Source organism: Lichenostomus cassidix, chromosome 28, assembly GCF_008360975.1.
Source record: "Lichenostomus cassidix isolate B80296 chromosome 28, HeHo_3.0, whole genome shotgun sequence".
Taxonomy (NCBI): Eukaryota; Metazoa; Chordata; class Aves; order Passeriformes; family Meliphagidae; genus Lichenostomus; species Lichenostomus cassidix.
In genome coordinates, this window is record NC_139508.1 from 370860 (window position 1) to 387257 (window position 16398).

Here is a 16398-nt window from a genome sequence, read left to right on the forward strand (position 1 = left end):
AAGCTGATCATTACTATATATGAAGAGTGGTTTCTAACATTATGGTTCTTCTCCTAAAAAAAAGAGAATTCTCTAGCCTGGATAGATATAGCTTTCTATAGCTGCATCTTGTTATCCTTTAATTTCTCTTTTCCTGAAAACGTCACTTAGCAGAGGAAAAATCACAAATTCAAGCGCACTGAGATTGCCACACATGGTACAGGGGAACATCTGCTGGAAAGAGCCTTTCTGAGAATAACAAACCACCTGCACAGAGACTTTTTTCTCTTTTGGTAACCAGCTCAGTGTTTGTTGGTGTGGAGCTGCAGCCCACAGCCAGCTGCTCCTGGCTACAGAAGGGCCTGGCAGCCCTGGGATTTTCAGGGCTAACACTGTTGGTTGGGGTTTATTTGGGATTTTTTTTCACCAAAAAGGAAGAAGTGAAAAATCTGCGTTTGAGTGAATCAGGCGGTTTTAACAGCTTCTTCACAATTTGCGTTTTCTCAGACGTAAGGAGCGTTTGGAGGGGATTGGTGCCTTTGGGGCTCCCTGTCGCTCCCTTCCTGCGGAGGAGTGTTGGGATGAGGGCTGGGGGAGGTGAGTGAGGCTGGCTGGGGTGGGACTGAGCTGGAGGAGGGCTTTGCTCTGCTCTGCTCTGCTCTGCTCTGCTCTGCTCCCTCCTTCCCGTCCATCCCCGGAGTGGAAATCCTAACACTCACCTTCCTTTCGTGTTGCTGCTCCAAGAGCCAGCCGCGTTCAAGGGAGAGAAGGGATGGTTATCTTTTATCGCCGGTCAAGGGAGGGGAAGGGATCTCTATCTTTTATCACCATGGCAGTGTGCTGTTGATCCCTGGGGCAGGAAGAGGGACATCATCCCACGGAGAATTCTCCCAAATCCCCCTGCCAGTCAGAGTGGAGCCGAGGGAGTGTCAGGGTTCCTGCTCTGCCCTCCTGCTGCTCTGCCGCCTCCTCCTGCAGCCAAAGCAGGGATTTCTCAAAGGCATTGAAACCAGAGAGGGCCCAGTTATACTTTTGACTTGGAAGAGATGTGCGTCGGTTTTTTTGGGAGGTGGAGGTACCAAAATAAACCGGCTGAAGGTTCAGTGTGCAGACAGAGAGTGAATTTAGTATTAGGTACTAAATTCCTGTAAAGGTGACAGTTGCAGCAGATATATGAGGAAATCCCTCATTATCCTGAAGAGCTGGAAAAGCAGGATACAGTGTTTTATTATGTTTCTTAACCTTGATCACAGCAAGTTTCAAACACCCTCTTTACCCTGGCTGTTGAGTCTGCCCTGTGGGTACAGATTCTTGTAAGGCAAAGCTATTTCACTAGATTTAATCTCTAAGGAGCGTGCCAGAAAAACAGCCTTTGGGGGAATGGCAATCTGCTGGCTTCCTTGTCTGCAGAATGGGAATAGCAACACGCAGCTCCTTGCTGGGAAGAGTTTAAGGGTCCACTGGTGAAAAGAGCTGAAGTGCCATGGTTGAATCATTCAGCCAAAAGCGAGGAGACAGAAACAGAGGCGAGGCTCGCCCAGCTCCCGCGGCAGGTTGGCAGCGATGCCAGGAATAGATCCAGTATCTCTGATTCCTGCTCCAGCGTCCTGTCTGCGGCGTGTGGGCACAGGCCAGAAAAGAGCAGCAGCGCGGTGTCACCCGGCTACGTGCAGAGCAGAGAGGGGAGGTTGCACAACTCCGTCCTTGGTGCTTTTTTGGGGGCTGCCCTGCGGTGCCAGGTGTAGGAGGGACAAGCTGTCTGACACCGGTCGGCCAGGAGCTGGAGCGAAGCCACTGATCCTCGTTTCATGCTGGCTTCTGTGCAGCCCTTGTGTAGAAGCAGCTTGGTAGATGCTCCTCACCTGGGCTGGATTTTAACCGCTCACCTAGCCATAAAAGGCACTGCAGTCCATTACCACTCCCTCCAAGCCATCCTCTGCTCTCTGTTTGAAGAGGTTTTGAACCCTGGGTGTATTTTGTTCCCATGCAAGGCTTTGCTGTCAGAGTGGGCAGAGTTTGCAGCACATCTCATGGCACCAGGTAAGTGCAATCTTGTTACATTTGGATTTATTTCATGCTGCATTTGCGGATGTGAAGAATGAACTGGTAAAATTAGGGACTGTGGAAGGTGTGAGACACTGTGTTTGTTCAAATGCTGACGGTGGGAAAACATCTGTTGGAAGCTCTCTTTGAAGGAGTAGCTGCCCTTCCAGAACTCTTTTGTAGAAATAATAACTGTTGTGGTAGGTGAAACTTCCTGAATCAGGAGGCACCTGGGAGCTGTGAACGTGCACAGGCTGAGGCAGGAATGGAGATCTGAGATCTGTGAAACAGAACCCTACAAGACCTTGATTTTTCCTGTTTGTCTTATGCCAATTTTGAAATGACTTCTGCCTTAATTTTTCATGAGCTCCTGTACACTTGGGTGAGTTTGGATTCTTAAAGAAGCTGTTCTGTCCTTCCTTGCTATTTACAGGGGACTTTTATGGGGTGATAAGGGTAAGGGTGTGTTTCCATTCCTCCGTGTACTGATTAGTGCTCTCATTAGCACTTAGTGCATTGCAAAAATTCTTTATTAGATCTGTGCGGAGGTAGATTTTATTTGTGTGATGAAGCCACAGAGTGCTCAGTTTCAGCAGTGGCTCCCAAATCACAGGATGACTTACCTGCTAATTTTGACTTGCTATCTATTTACGAGCAGGCAGGAAGCAGCGCTGCAGCAGAGGGAATTGAGGCAAGGCCCCTGGTTATGGTAATTCTTAAGTAGTTCATTTGGATGTAATGCCTTTTTTTACAGTTGGTTCCCTATTACAAACAGATTTTCTGATAATGGCACCTGTGCCATTCAGATGGGATCATTATTATAATAGCAGCGAGTATTGTTAGGGAATCGGGATGTGGAATTTATCGTTACAATGACAGGAGCAATGCCATAAATAAAATGATGCCGTAGCAGCAGCACTAAACCTGGGTGTGAGAGGGAAGCTGACAGTTCAAAATTCCCCCGGATTTGTGGCGTAGGGCCTGCCTGCGGAGGAGGAGGGAGCAGGGTGGCAGAGGCTGTCCCTGCGGCTCAGGGATGCGTGGGAAGGAGGAGAGATGCTCACCGAGCGTAGAAACCACGAGCTGGAGTGTTTCAGAAGCCAGCCGGGGAGATTGTTGCAATTAATTAGTTGTAGAAACAGGGCGTGGTTCCTGTCCTGGGTGTTGCCCCTGGGTTTGCTCCATTAACACTGATTTTTGGGGATGGGTTTCGGGCGAGGCTTTTGCATGCCCAGCCTGTCCCTGCTGCGTGGCTCAGTCTGTCTGCCTGCACCTCCCATTTCTCTGAGGGAAATGTCGGAATGCTTGAAATTGCTTTTGTGAAATAAGGATGGGGGTTGAGAGTATAAACGGCCCAGCGGGATTTGACAGAGGCTGATGTAGTAGCATCTCTGAATACTGGAAGCAATGGTACCAAACCGAAGGAAAAGGGAAGAGAAGGTAAAAAATCAGTGCATTTGAAAGGCTTACTGAGGGTGTGGAGTGGGAATTAACCTGCCGTCTCTCTCTGAGCTGATCCCTGGAGATGGGTGTGTTGTCTCAAAGGCCGGGTTTGCGGTCAGGTTTAGCAAAAACAGATAATCCAGATGGCTAATCTGGAGCGTGGTTTGGCCAGCAAAACCCTTCTGGCAGGCGGCGCGGAGGGTGCCGGGAGGAGCAACAGTGCTCTTTAAACAAAGTCGTTGCTAATGCAGCTTCAGCCTCGTGTGGACAGAGCACAGATGTCTTGCTCGGGGTTTGATTATTTTTTTTAAATAAAATCCCTTTTGTTTTCCATCAGTGACCCCTGGCTTAAATCCCTGATGGAAGAGGGGAATTGTAACCCTTCGGTGGGCTGAGACATCGTTTGGGTTTTGTCACCATGTCCCCAGTGAGGGAAGTGGCTGCTCGGCGTGCCCAGGGTGTGATGGTACAAGGATGCTGGGATGCTGCTGTGGTTGTTGGGCTTTGAACTCGCTGTTTGCCCGGAGCCCGTCGGGACAAGGGTGATGGGAATTGCTTTTTGCTGCTTGGCGCTGCCTTTGTCAGCGGACATCTGGTGCCAGGATTGCTGCTGTCGGGCTGGGGGTAGGCAAGGCCAGGGAATTTGATGGATTAGTGTGGTTGGAGGGCTGGGGGAGGGGACGGGTAGGGTTTCAGCTCTCCCTGCAGGTAGAGAGAGAGAATTTGGGGATTAGGGGCACTTTGCTGCAAGCTGCAAAGGAGGGAGGATTCGGAGAGGGGGAAGGGTTGGCAAGAAAACAGTCCCTCCAATTTTCCCGAAGAAATGACGTTTGTTTGCTCTGTGAGGCAGCACAAGGGAAATGTGTGTGTGTCCGGAGCAGGGGATGAAAAAAATCCACAGCAAATCTGGTGCTGGCCTGTCCCCCCAGCTTTGTCACCCCTGGGAATCCTGGCTGCTCGTGCCTGGCTTCAGGGTCACTCGGTTCATTGCCTGCTGCTTCCTATGGATTCAATAACCTTCTCCTCTCCCCAGAGATCAGCTTAAATTAAAACTTTATCCTTTACTTAAGCAGCCTCTCCCCATGCTGTGTTACAGGATCTGGGTAGTTTGCATGGCCTCGTCCATCCCTCCTTCCTGAGGTCACCAAATGGGCTGCACTGGGAATTGACAGTTTTGGAGCAGGAGGAGCAAGAGGATCTTCTGCCCTGATCTCCTTGAGTGAAGGAGTATGAGAGAAAACCTTGATGTTTAAAAGCTGCCCTGAGGGTAGATATTTTGCTTTGCCCTGGCCTGGGAAGGGAAAGCTGGCTATTTTTTGGCTGTTTTTCGGCTGTTTTTGCTGGTGTAGGACAGTGTCCCGTGGGATCACTGGGATGCATCACATGATCCTTTCCCGAGGGTCACTGTGCCAGCTGGTGTCCATGGAAATGTCACTTGTCTGCCTGCAGGAGCCATGGAGGCCACCGGGACCTGGCCAAAATGGGGACCTCGAGGAACAGCCCTGAAATCCAATCTCTGACTGGTGCTGTGCTCCAGGATCAAATCCTCATGTAAAATCTGCCCAGAAGGTTTAGTGTCTGCTGGCTTTGCCTCCTGGAAGTGCTGTGGGAGGGAGGTCACCTCTCCAGGAGGCACAGTCAGGGCTTTAATTCGTGTTGGGGCTACAGGAGCACACATGTGGTAGATGTGGGGTTTGTTCAGGGCTGGGTTGTTCTGTGCAGGAAGGACATGTGGAACACGCAGGACGTACCCTGCACACAGCTCCTTCCTGCTTGTGCTGGAAAATAAGCCCTTGTGGGTGGTTTTTTTTACCCCTTTTCCATCAGAAATTGAGAAAATTGGGAGCAAGGAGGAGCAGGAAATTCATGTGCAACGAAGGAAATATTGGGACTGAGATGAGGGTCGTACTGCAAAACGTGAAACACTTGAGGAGTGTTGGGACTGTGGGATCTTTGGTTCTTCCTTGTGTTGCACAAGGTCAAGGTGTTGAACTGCCTTTTGAATTTTGATTTCTTCCCTGTTGAACAAAGTGGTGGCCAAGGGCCATGGCAGTGCAGCAAACCTTGTGCCTGCAATGTTTCTGAGGCTGCAAAACCTTTAAATGCTGCTCTGAAAAAGACGGGAATGAAAAATAAGGGATAAAATTATGACTCCCGTCCTGAAAATGCGTTTATTTGAACTTCAGCAGCAAAAGGCAGAAAAATTTGGGGGAGGGGGAAAGAAGGGAAGAAGTGACTGCAAAAATGCGTGCAGGGAAGTGAACAGCTGTGTCCTGTGAAATGGGAGCTGCTGGGATTCAGAGGATTATGTCACTAACCAAGACCTGGTGTTTGCACTGGAGCTGAAGGCTGGAGCCCCAAGCATGCAGGCAGGAGGAAAAATCAGAGTCACGCAATGGGTAAGGCTGGAAAGGACTTGCAGAGGTTCAGGCTGCCCAGGTGGGTTCTGTCCCACTGGAGGTTGGCTCCAGCAGCCAGCAAGGCTCTGGTTTTGCTGGGAGTGCTCTCGTGCCATCCATGCCTTGTTCCTGGAGCACTGAGTGTGTGTGGAGGAGTGAAAACTTGGTTATTTCTCCAACACTTACAGATTTGGTGTCTCGAGTGCCTCAGAAAGGCACAGGCAATGCTCCTCATGCTCCCTGCCCCAGTCCTGCTGCAGGTCCTCTGCCAAGCCGTGCTGCCTTGGAGCTAGGAAAAGCTTCACCCAGACAGGTAATTCCTCTGAAGCATCTGCTTTTGGGTGCTGCTGGACTAGATGAATCACCAGTGCCTGCAGCCTGACGTGTTTGATGGTGGCAGTGCTGCCTGCCTGCAGGGGAAGGAATTGTAGTCCATTAGCAGGAGTCCATTTCTCTTGCCGAGGGTGGAGCGGCCTGCTCCTCCTCGTGGGCCATGAAACACTCCTGACAGCGTTCCTGAGCAATATCCCCGCGTGAGTGATGGCCCCACGCTTGCTTTATGCACTGCCCTGAGAGGTGGGAATGTGTAAATCGCACCATCCGAGTGATTTAGCCCCAGGTATAGTTGTGATTCAAAATGAATTTCTATCCCTGCTTCTCCCTCGTGCCAGCGCTGGAGTAACGACTCGTTGTAATGGAGGAGGAAATTGCGGCACACCCTGTGCTGGGGGGACGTGGGAGATGTCCCCTCTCTGTCCCTGTGCCGGGGGGATGTGGCTGATGTCCCCTCTCTGTCCCTGTGCTGGGGGATGTGGGAGATGTCCCCTCTCTGTCCCTGTGCCGGGGGGATGTGGGAGATGTCCCCTCTCTGTCCCTGTGCCAGCGCAGGGCTGCAGGGTGTGGTTTGATATCAATCCCTGTCTGTCTCTGGGACGGAGAGATGCAAATCCATCTCTGTCCCTGAGCAGGGAGCTGTGGCACAATTTCCATTTGGCTTAATAGGGAGGATGAGTGGCATGTTAAAAGTGGCTTTAGGTTTTATGCAAAGCCAATGATGCCTAAGACAGCTGTGGGGTTTTAGGGTTTTCGGCAAGTTTTGTTGGACAAAAAATTCCTTTGGAAAGTGTCTCTGGTCCAGTGTGAAATCTCGGTGGATTCAAGGTGATGGGAATGGGTGACTTGTGCTTCACACCTCTTTGCCACTCTGGGGAGTTGATTTTCTTCCCTCCTGCTTTGGGGAAGAAAATGTCAAAGTCATGAGAAAGACACATTTTTCTTTGTGGCAAGGAATGAACATTAATATTAAAACTTCTGGGGATTTTTTTTTTTCTAAAGATTAGTTTTGCTTCTTAGCTGTACTCTGGTTTAGATCTAGAATTGGTCTGGAAATGCAAGTTTAGGCAAACATATGATTTGCAGAGCTCTTCCAGTGCTTCACCATTCTCCTGGCTCTGCCTGATGTTCAGGACTTGGTTGTTCCTGAAAATGTAAAGGTCAGAGGTACTTAGAAAGGGATGAACCCCAAAGACTCAATCCCTCTTTGAGGCTTTGGCTCTCCTAATGCAGACGTGGTCTGGATGCTTTCTTACAAAGTCTTAGATCTATCTGTATTCATTCCAGTGTTTCAAAGCGAAATAATTTTTTGAGAAAAATCTGCATTTGCTGTTCTTTCCCTGTAACCAAGCGTGGTTTGTGGATAGCCAAATAAAATTCTCGGTTCAAAGTGTTTCAGCAATGTGTTAAAGTTTATGGAGCATTTAACAAACTTTTTTAGTGTGCAATAGTTTATAGAGCCAGCAAACAGCCAAGTGTCACATCAAAGTTGTAGTCTTTTCTCACTTAATGGCTCAATGTTTAGTGCTTTTTCAGTTTATCTTGGGTGGCTTTTCAGCCCACAGCTCAGAATGGCTTTTGCTTTCCTTTTTTTCTCCCCAAAAAACTCTAAAAGTCAGATTATGAATACTGATTTAGGGCCCACAATTCAAGCCAAGTGCTTGGATTTATTTTTATCTTTAAAGAAAGAAAACCACCAAAGGCAAATAATCCCAGTGACTTCAGTGGAGTTCTCCCTGGGCAGTTCCCTGCTGGGCTGGGAGAGCAGAGGAGCATCTCTGCTCCCATCGAGGGCAGGCAGAGTTTTGCCATCAACTCTTGCCAATCCTGAAGGACTTTTCTCTTGAGCAGGAGGAGCTGGGATGTGTCTGCAGCTGAGCCTGAGCCCACAGACACCAGTGGGGCTCCACATCTGCTGCCTTCTGCCCAGATTTTGGGAATTGCTTCTCTTCTGCACTGGAAGGGGATGATCTTGAGGGAACTCTGCAGAGACTTTCCTCTGCCCAGGTCACGTAGGAGAGGAATGAGGAGGGAATATACAGGAATTTGAACCTCCTAGAGCAGCTGCTTCCATTGGGGGTGTCCTGGGGCTGGGGGTTGTCATTTCTACTAAATTTGAACTAAATAGGTGTAAAAACTCCGTAACAGTTTCTGGATAATGCATCATAAACCACCTGATTTACTTTATTGTAGATTTAATTATGATAATGCAGATACATATAATCATGTCCGTGCACAAGATCTATTCAGTAGTAAAGGGTTTATATAACGTTATAAATAATGAAACCTGAGCTGTTTCAAGAGCTCCCTGTAGCATCCTTCATCACAGCCTGGAAGTGGGAAGTCTCCTCTTCCGTGTGAGTGACACAGGGCTGGATTATTGAGGTTCAGCCATTTCCAAGGGGGTGGGTTGAGGCACGGGGTGTGATTTTCGTCACAGCGCCTGCGTTTCAGGCTGAGTTTGCTTTGGAAATTTTCTGTGGAGTGGAAGATGCCGTAAAATGTCTTATTAATGCTGATGGGATCTGGCATTGGCAGTACCCAGTGAATTGGTATATGAGAGGCATGTAAACAAATTTGAAACCAAAATAATCTGCCTGTGTATTATTAAAAAACAAGCCAATATGCAGCAATAGAATGTGAGGAAATGCCATTTTGAGTTTCTAACGACAAGGCTTTTGCACGTTCCTCCCTTGATTTATATAATTGCCGAATCGCTTTGATGGCTTGATGGAATTACAGCTCTGCATTACACGATGGATAATCAATCAAAATAAACGGTGTTTACCCCTCTGCTGCAGCGTGTGTATGAAACAGATACATCCGAGCAGGAATTATTCTTTGACGCTGGCATTTGTACCAAGTTTCGGGTGTGATTTTGGGAGCTGATATCTGTGCAAACCTGACCTCACCTTGTAGGCTTCAAAATCGTGCTGCCTTCAGCAGGGGCTGTAGTAACTTGCTTTTTCTACGGTGCATGTAGGAACATTTCTGCCTAAATATGCAGTGGGCTTGTTTGTTTAAATATCATAGAAAATCAAACCGCAGCGAGGAGACAAGGTGCCAACACCTGAGCTCTGTGTAAGCGATGGGTGAAGCTTGTAGGCTGAAATTCTGCCTTTCTAGGCAGGCTTGGAGTTGGTCTTGGCTGATATTAAACAGGCTGTTCTCCACCTCATTTGCTGCACAAGTTATTGGAGTTTTAGTGTCTGGCTTTAGAAGAATTTCTTACCCTATTTACCAAATGTGCTCTTGTGGAATGTGGGAACCCTTCTCTGCAGGATTTCTGGAGTAAAAATTAAACCCAGTCTTTGTAGCGAGCGATAGCTGGGATGATGTATCAGTGGCTGATATTTGTATTGCAATAGGTGGCTTTGCAGGAGGTGATGCTGTTTGCTATTGGGCAGAGCACACTCGTATCCTTCAGTGGGTCGTTCCCTCTTGCCCCCTCTCCCCATTTTCAGTCCGTTTCCCTAATTCCAGGGGTTTCAGGGAGGCTCTGAAGCGCAGTGTAGGTTTAATGGCTTCCTGCAGAGCTGGACTGTGCAGCAGCAGCCCTCAGGTTCCTCCTCCGCGGGCAAAACCTGCCAGATCGTGAGGAAAGGAGAGCAAACGGAGAGGCTGAGGCAGAGCTGCAGGCTCAGCCCCTCGGCACTCCTCTTCCTCACCACAGCATCCCTGGCAAGGGGGGTTTGGCATCTCCCCATCGCTCTCCCCGGAGAATCCCTTCTCCTCTCCTCCTTGCCTCGCTGTAACGGGATCACAGCTGCTGAGTAAATGTTAAGATAATGGTGTTATTACGGAGTAATTATACTGCAAGTTATTGAATTAAAAGTGATGAGGCTGCCGGTGCTGCTGAGTGGGGAGAGGAGGGAGAGGTTGGTGGGAGAGCAGGGAAGGTGGAGAAGGGAGAAAACCTAATAAATGTCCTCTTGTCGAGAGCCCCTCGCTGCCGGGACTGGGACTGAGAATGAATGAAAGGGAAGCTCAAAGAGCTAATAAATAAACCATTTCCCTGAGAATAGAGGGTATAATTAGAAACTGTGGCCCTGTGGTTTTGTGTCTGCCCTGGGGTGGAATCTGCTCAGCGCTGTGCTGTGGCGATAAAACAGGGAGACAATGTGGAGATGATGTCGCACAGTTGTTAACTTTTGAGGAGGGAGATGCTTTGTTCCTCTCTTTTTCTAGGAAAAAAATAATAATAAATAATTTAGGCTTTATGTTGCAAAACTTCAATAACTGACTATACCCTGGGGCCTCTCCATCAGCAACTCTGGCTGATCCTGCATTTTTATTTCTGTGTATTTTCTTGGAGGGGAGGGTGGTTTTCACTGTAGACCTTAGAAAACTTTCATTTTTTTCTTTTTTTTAGCTCCCAAGAGAGCCAAGCCTGTTTGGTTTGGGGTTTTTTGCTATCTCAAGTTTAGATTTATCTACAGATTGAACATCTCCCACTCCTAAAACTTGCCCCTAAAAGAGCATAATGGTGTTTTAAACTCAAATTTGCACTTGAGCCCCCATCTCCCTTTATGCCACAGGGTTCTCCATGAGTTTGGACAAAGCTGCTTCCTCCACTGAAGTGGTCAAGTTCCCGAGGCTGCCAGAGCCAGGAGTTCTCAGGGATGCCCAGGGTGGGATTGTTGGGGTGTCTGTGCAGGGCCAGGGCTTGGACTTGGTGATGTTGGGGATCCATCCCTTCCAGCTGAGGGTGTTCCATGGTTCTGTGGTTCCATTCTGCGTTTTGAGATGGTGATGGCGAGGGCAGTGGCAGATGCACAGAGCTCTGTGGAGTCCACAGTGAATGCAGCAGGAGCTGTAAGGGATGCAGGGATGGGAAACACGGGGAGCATCGCTTGCAGGAACAGGGAGCAGCAGGAGAAGGGATGTGCACCGTGCTCTCCCCGGGTCTGGACAGTCTTTAACAGCCCCAGGGCTCCCGTGGTGTAAAAGATAAATAAATAAATTGCTGTCTCCTTGCTCTCCCGGCAAGGAGCATCGCTGAGAGCTCAGGTGAGGAATCAGGAGCTGTGGAGGCACAGCCATGGGCTGGTGCGGCACGGGGCTGGGGAGCTGCGCCTTTTGTTTGCCATAATCGGCGGATCTGTGAGGAGACGAGACAATAACTGGTGATGAAATCCGGGGGAGGAGGGAGGAGCTGCGTTTTGCTGCCGTTCAGCCTCGGAGGATCCTGGGTGGCTTTGGATGAAGAGGGGATGATGGCTCGGTTGGGAATAGGACAGATCCCCCCACACGGCTGTTTGGGAAGATTAATTCTCTCTGAGAAGCTCTTTGGTAGGTGTTAGAGAAATGTGGAGTGTTTACCTTACTTTACAATTTAAAAAGCCCTAATAAAATACACAACAGGAGTATTAACAATGAAACTATTTTGAGGATTATTAAGCTATTATAAAAGAATGGAAGAAAATCTGCCTGGCATTATGTTCTGTGCCACTAGATATTTAAATTAATACCTTCCTATAGCAGCTCCTTCAGAAATCTTTAAGGCACTTAAACATCTTCAGTGAATTGGATACTTGGTGGTGTTAAACAGCTCTCCAGCATCCTCTATTCACGGAGCATGGGAGGAAACTGAGGCAGAATGATTTGGGCAGTTTGTTCACCATGGGAAGGGTAAAGTGGGAATCTGGTTTACGTGACCCTTTGGCATGATGTATAATGGAAAATGTCCTTGTCCAGCAGTGCTTCCCACTGCCTGGGAGTGCTGGATTGTGTTCCTTTGCTCTTCCACACCTTGCCCTGCCATTGTGGAGCAGAGCCATGCTGTTGGCACCAAGAAATTCCTCATGGATTTGCCTTTTGCCTAATGGCTGCCGTGGCAGTATTTATAGCTCTGCCTGTGCCCATCTCAGGGAGGCACATAAACCCTGATATAATGGTATTTACTAGTAAAAGGCAATTTGTAAAGATCTGTCTGTGGGCTGCTGTCACCATATCCATGGGATTTATTTCCAGTTTATTTACGGTTTGTGCTCATGTGTATGCAGCACTTCTTTACCATCATAATCCAAAACTTGATTGTCCCTTGGACTTGACTGTCCCTTGCAGCATCAGCTGAGCAGCTCCCTGGGCTGCCTCTCTCATGCAGGTTGATTTTTAATTTTATTTTCTGTTTTGAAAGATGGAGAGGAAGGTCTGTAGGCATTGCATCAACCTTGGCCTTGGAATTAGCCTTGGGAAGCTGCAGCTGCCAGGCTGCTGTGAGTGGAGAGCGTGGAGCAGAACTCCTGCACCCCAAAGGTTGTGTGTGAAATTCTTGTCTTAGATTAAGGTTAACAGATGAAGGATTTCCTGACTCTGATGGTGCACAAATTCTTTGGTTCAGGAGTGGCTGATTTAAGGGGTGATTTCTCCCTGGTCTCTGCAATCTGTGATGGGATTTGGGGACTCTTCTTGCTTTGCCTGTTCTTACAAGCACTGAGTGTGGGAGGTCAATACCTGGAAATGCTCATTTATAAAACAAGGTTATGGCATCCAGCAAAGGGCTGCAATGCCTTAAATGTCTTAATCTGCCAAAATTGGTGTGTGCTCAAGATTCCTACTTCCTTTCACTAATAATGATCCCACCCAAGAGAAAGGCTCAGCTCTTCTCCATGCTGGATATCCTCAGTGGAAGCCAAAGCTCTGCCTTGAAGGGAAAGAACCACTGCAGACCTGAGCTGAGCTGGGAAAAGCTCCAGGATCCTCAGCATCAAGGTGCAAACCCCTCATCCATTGAGCAAACCTTGGAACAGATCCCAGCACAGCCACTGTCCTGGGCAGACATCTGAAGAGCTGCTGACCCAGGGCTGCTTTCTTCAAGGAGCAGTTCAGAAAAGGGACCTGGGCTGGTGGATTGCTTTGGTACGTGGAGGAACACGCTGTAGATGTTCTGAAAAAACAAAATCAAATCGGAGAACAGGTAGTGGAGCTCTTTGAAAGTTGTTCAAAGGGACTCTGTCAATGCGAAACTCCTATTTATGGGGTTTTTTCTGCCTCCTCCTTTCTTTTGTTGATACAATCTTGGAAGTGGGAGGAGGATTTACAAAAATGCTTGTGTTTTTAAGCTGCTGCTTCAGACACCTTTTTTCCCTTGTAAATATTGTGTGAGAAGCCAAAAAGGAAAACACAGAAAGCAAACACAGAAAAGTCCTCATCGGACCCTTTCTCTAATCACTTCAGAGCTTGAAAATCAGCTTTGTCGTGGGCTGTGTTGTAAATGTGTCCCCACAGATGCACCAAGGACAGACCTGCAAAACTCATCCCAACCTTTAAACCAGACCAGTGACTCCTCTAAAGGTCTGCTGGGACAGAGCAGGGGCTCAGCACCTCCAGACTCCTCTGGTCCTTCTTCAGGTGGATCCATCCAGTCTCTGACTGGGAAGGATTACTCTGGGATATTGAAGAGCATGTGAAATAGCCTTTAAAGTCAGAGCAAGAGGAGCATCCTTCAGCCTCTGCTGTCGTGGATCCCATCAGGACATCAGGCCAGGGATGAGGACCATGCCAGTGGAGGGAGAGCAGCCAACACTTCAAGCAATAAAAGTGAGTTTTTAGAAGATTTTCTGCCACTGGTTGCAGCAGCACTGAGGTGGCATGAGTGATGTACAGACCTGGCACACGAAGCCAAGGCGAACTGAGGAGGCTGTGAATTTACTGAAATAAGCACCAGAAGCTCTGTGGATGCTGCTTTGTTCTCCTTCAGGTGCTCACTGGTTATTGGAGGCCATGGATGGGCTGAGCAGTCTCAGGAGAAGGTTAAATTGGAGCAGGCTTAGATTTTCCTGTAAATTAACTAGCAAAGGCAGAACTTGTGGTGTCCCTTGGCTTTTCCCTCCCTGCCTGGCTCATGGGAACTCCGAATGCTTTGGCTGCTGGGCGATGCTCAAACGAGCTCAAGCTGTGCCAGCCTGGGTTTGCACGGAGCAGAGTTCTTCAAGAAGTGTTTTTCTTGGGGATTTGCATTGGTTTGGCTGAACTGTTTGCAGAGGTGCAAGTGAGCAGGGAAGGGGAATGGAGTGGGCCAGCTTTGCTCTGTGGCTGATGGATCTGAGCGCTGGCAGGGTCACCGTGCGGCACACGCAGCAACAGGAGCAGGCGATGAAGGCTTAATTACAGGGAAGGAAGTGGGAAGCAGTGCGTTGAAAGGCATCAGGGTTTGCCCAAGGACATGGGGTGATGCAGGTGGGGCTGCAGCTCCTGTGCCACAGCGAGGTGTCCAGGCTGGTGCTCCTGCCGGGAAGTGGTTTTGGCGTAGATTGCCGATACCTTTACCTTGATTTTTCTGGCTGTCAAAAAAACGGTGAGGGCCTGGAGGACTTGAGCTCAGATGGCTGGTCTGGATGTCTCTCCCTGGAAGCTATGGAAAGCAGTACTTGCAGTCCTGTTTGAACTTGTTAGTTGACAAGTTAAAAGGTTGTTTTGACCCTTCGGGATATTTTTTTTTTTTTAATATTTCTTTCACCTTCCTTCTTCCAGCTTTATGAGAGGGCCAAGCCAAGAGCTTTGTATTCATCAGTAGGAGTGTAATTACAGCAAGTCTGGGCGAGCAACTCTCCCCCAGGGCTGTTTCAGAGTTTTTACTTCTCTTTTTTTCCTGCGCCTGCTCCACGTTATTTTGTTGTCCCTCCGCCTCCCCACGCACGTGTGGTGCCACAGCAGCTGCGGGACCCCAGTCCTTCCCCCGGAGCCCTGCCGGGGCTGCAGCTCTGCCCGCAGGAAGCAGATGAGGCAAATGGGAGCTGGAAGGGAGCAGCAGCCAGCGGGATCAGCCGCCAGCCCAGGGCGAGCTGCTGCCGGGGAAGGGCTGGACAGGACCCAGCGCAGCTGCTCCGGCCGGGGAGCCAGGCTGGCGTGCGGAGCGGAGCGCAGCGGAGCGGAGCGGGCAGAACCCGCGGCACTGGGAGCGCTGCCCGCCCGGGATGCGAATCCCGCATCGCCTCTCCCGCATCTCCCTCATCATCTCCCATCTCCCGGATCTCCCATCTCTCCCGGCTCTCTCATCTCCCATCTCCCACACCTCCCGGCTCCCGCTTGCGCTGGCTCAAGTTGTGTCCAACACCCGTGGCATCAGCACCTCCTTCTGCACCTGGGAAATGCCCTCGTTGGAAAAGTTGCTAAATCCTCCTGGGGCTAGACTGCAGCCATGACTCGATTTGTGGTTTTGCAGGGAAAAGGCAGTGTCTTTGGGGTCTGATAGTCCCCTGTGCAAGTTTCTGTTCCCCTGTGCCTTTCCATCTCATCTGGAAGACTGGATTTGTCTTGGAATAAACTGGGTGCCACCCCAGATTGGTTCTGCTGGAAGAGCAGTGATCATCAAAGTCCCCTTAATTCTCAATTAGCCTGTCTGCCCAAGGCTTTAAAATTGGTTAGATAAACCGCATTAGAAGTTAAATCTGAATTAACTTTTCCTTGGACAGGCGACCTCTGGGAACCCCGATGGCAGCAAAGCCACTCCTGTTGGGGCAGCTCTGTCCTGGGCCCAAGTGGGAGCATTTGGGTGCATTTCCCTCACAGGACACCCATCACAGCAGAGCTGCTCCTCTCCCCATGGCTCAACACTGCTGTGAGCTGAGCCTGGCACAGGGCTGCCGTGCCAGGGTATTTTTAGAGAAGATAAAAGTGGTGGCAGGAGAGAGGTCTCCATTCCAGGGCACTCCGACTCTTTAATTATGTTTTTGGTCTAGAAAATTATATGGTTCCTAGAGCATAAATAGAGAGCACATGGAAGGTAATTGCACCTCTGGGTGGCAGGGAGGCCATGTGGAGTCCAGGATCAATGGGAAGAGGTTCAGGGAGAGGGAGAAATGAACTCCTTGGAGCTGCTGGATATTGCCCTAAATATTTCCCCAATGTTGCAGCTGCCTTGCCCCAGGTTCCTGACACCTCATCCTCCCCATGGTGCTTGTGAGGGACCCACAGCCCCATAAAGGTGGGGAGCAGCCCTGTGAGTCACCCCACTGCCATTAATCCCTGCATTTTGGGGGCAAACCCACCCTTGGGCCTCCCTGTGTTGTCCACAAGCATTGTGGTCACGATCTGCCCCTGCTGGAATTCCCTTTTACCCACTTGGAGCTCATTTCAGCACAATTGCTGAGTTGGCTTTATTAGTTTCTTCCTTATCTTGGGAGTCCTGCCAGATGTCCTTATGGCCTGTAAATTCTGCGTTCTTTGTGTCCATTTTCAGTGGTACATCCTTCTTTCC

At 49.3% G+C, this 16398-nt stretch overlaps 1 protein-coding gene across 8 annotated transcripts in view; it reads left to right on the forward strand.

Annotated features, from left to right (window-relative positions):
- The first annotated feature begins 1994 nt into the window (after nucleotides 1-1994).
- Nucleotides 1995-16398, forward strand: part of PTPRS (protein tyrosine phosphatase receptor type S) — a 116317-nt gene continuing 101913 nt past the window's right edge. For all 8 annotated transcript variants that reach the window (XM_085040128.1, XM_085040132.1, XM_085040129.1 and 5 more), the window contains exon 1: nucleotides 1995-2019. In XM_085040128.1, coding sequence (XP_084896254.1) covers nucleotides 2010-2019 — 10 coding nt within the window. In that variant the 5' untranslated portion in view covers nucleotides 1995-2009. The remainder of the gene's footprint in view (nucleotides 2020-16398) is intronic.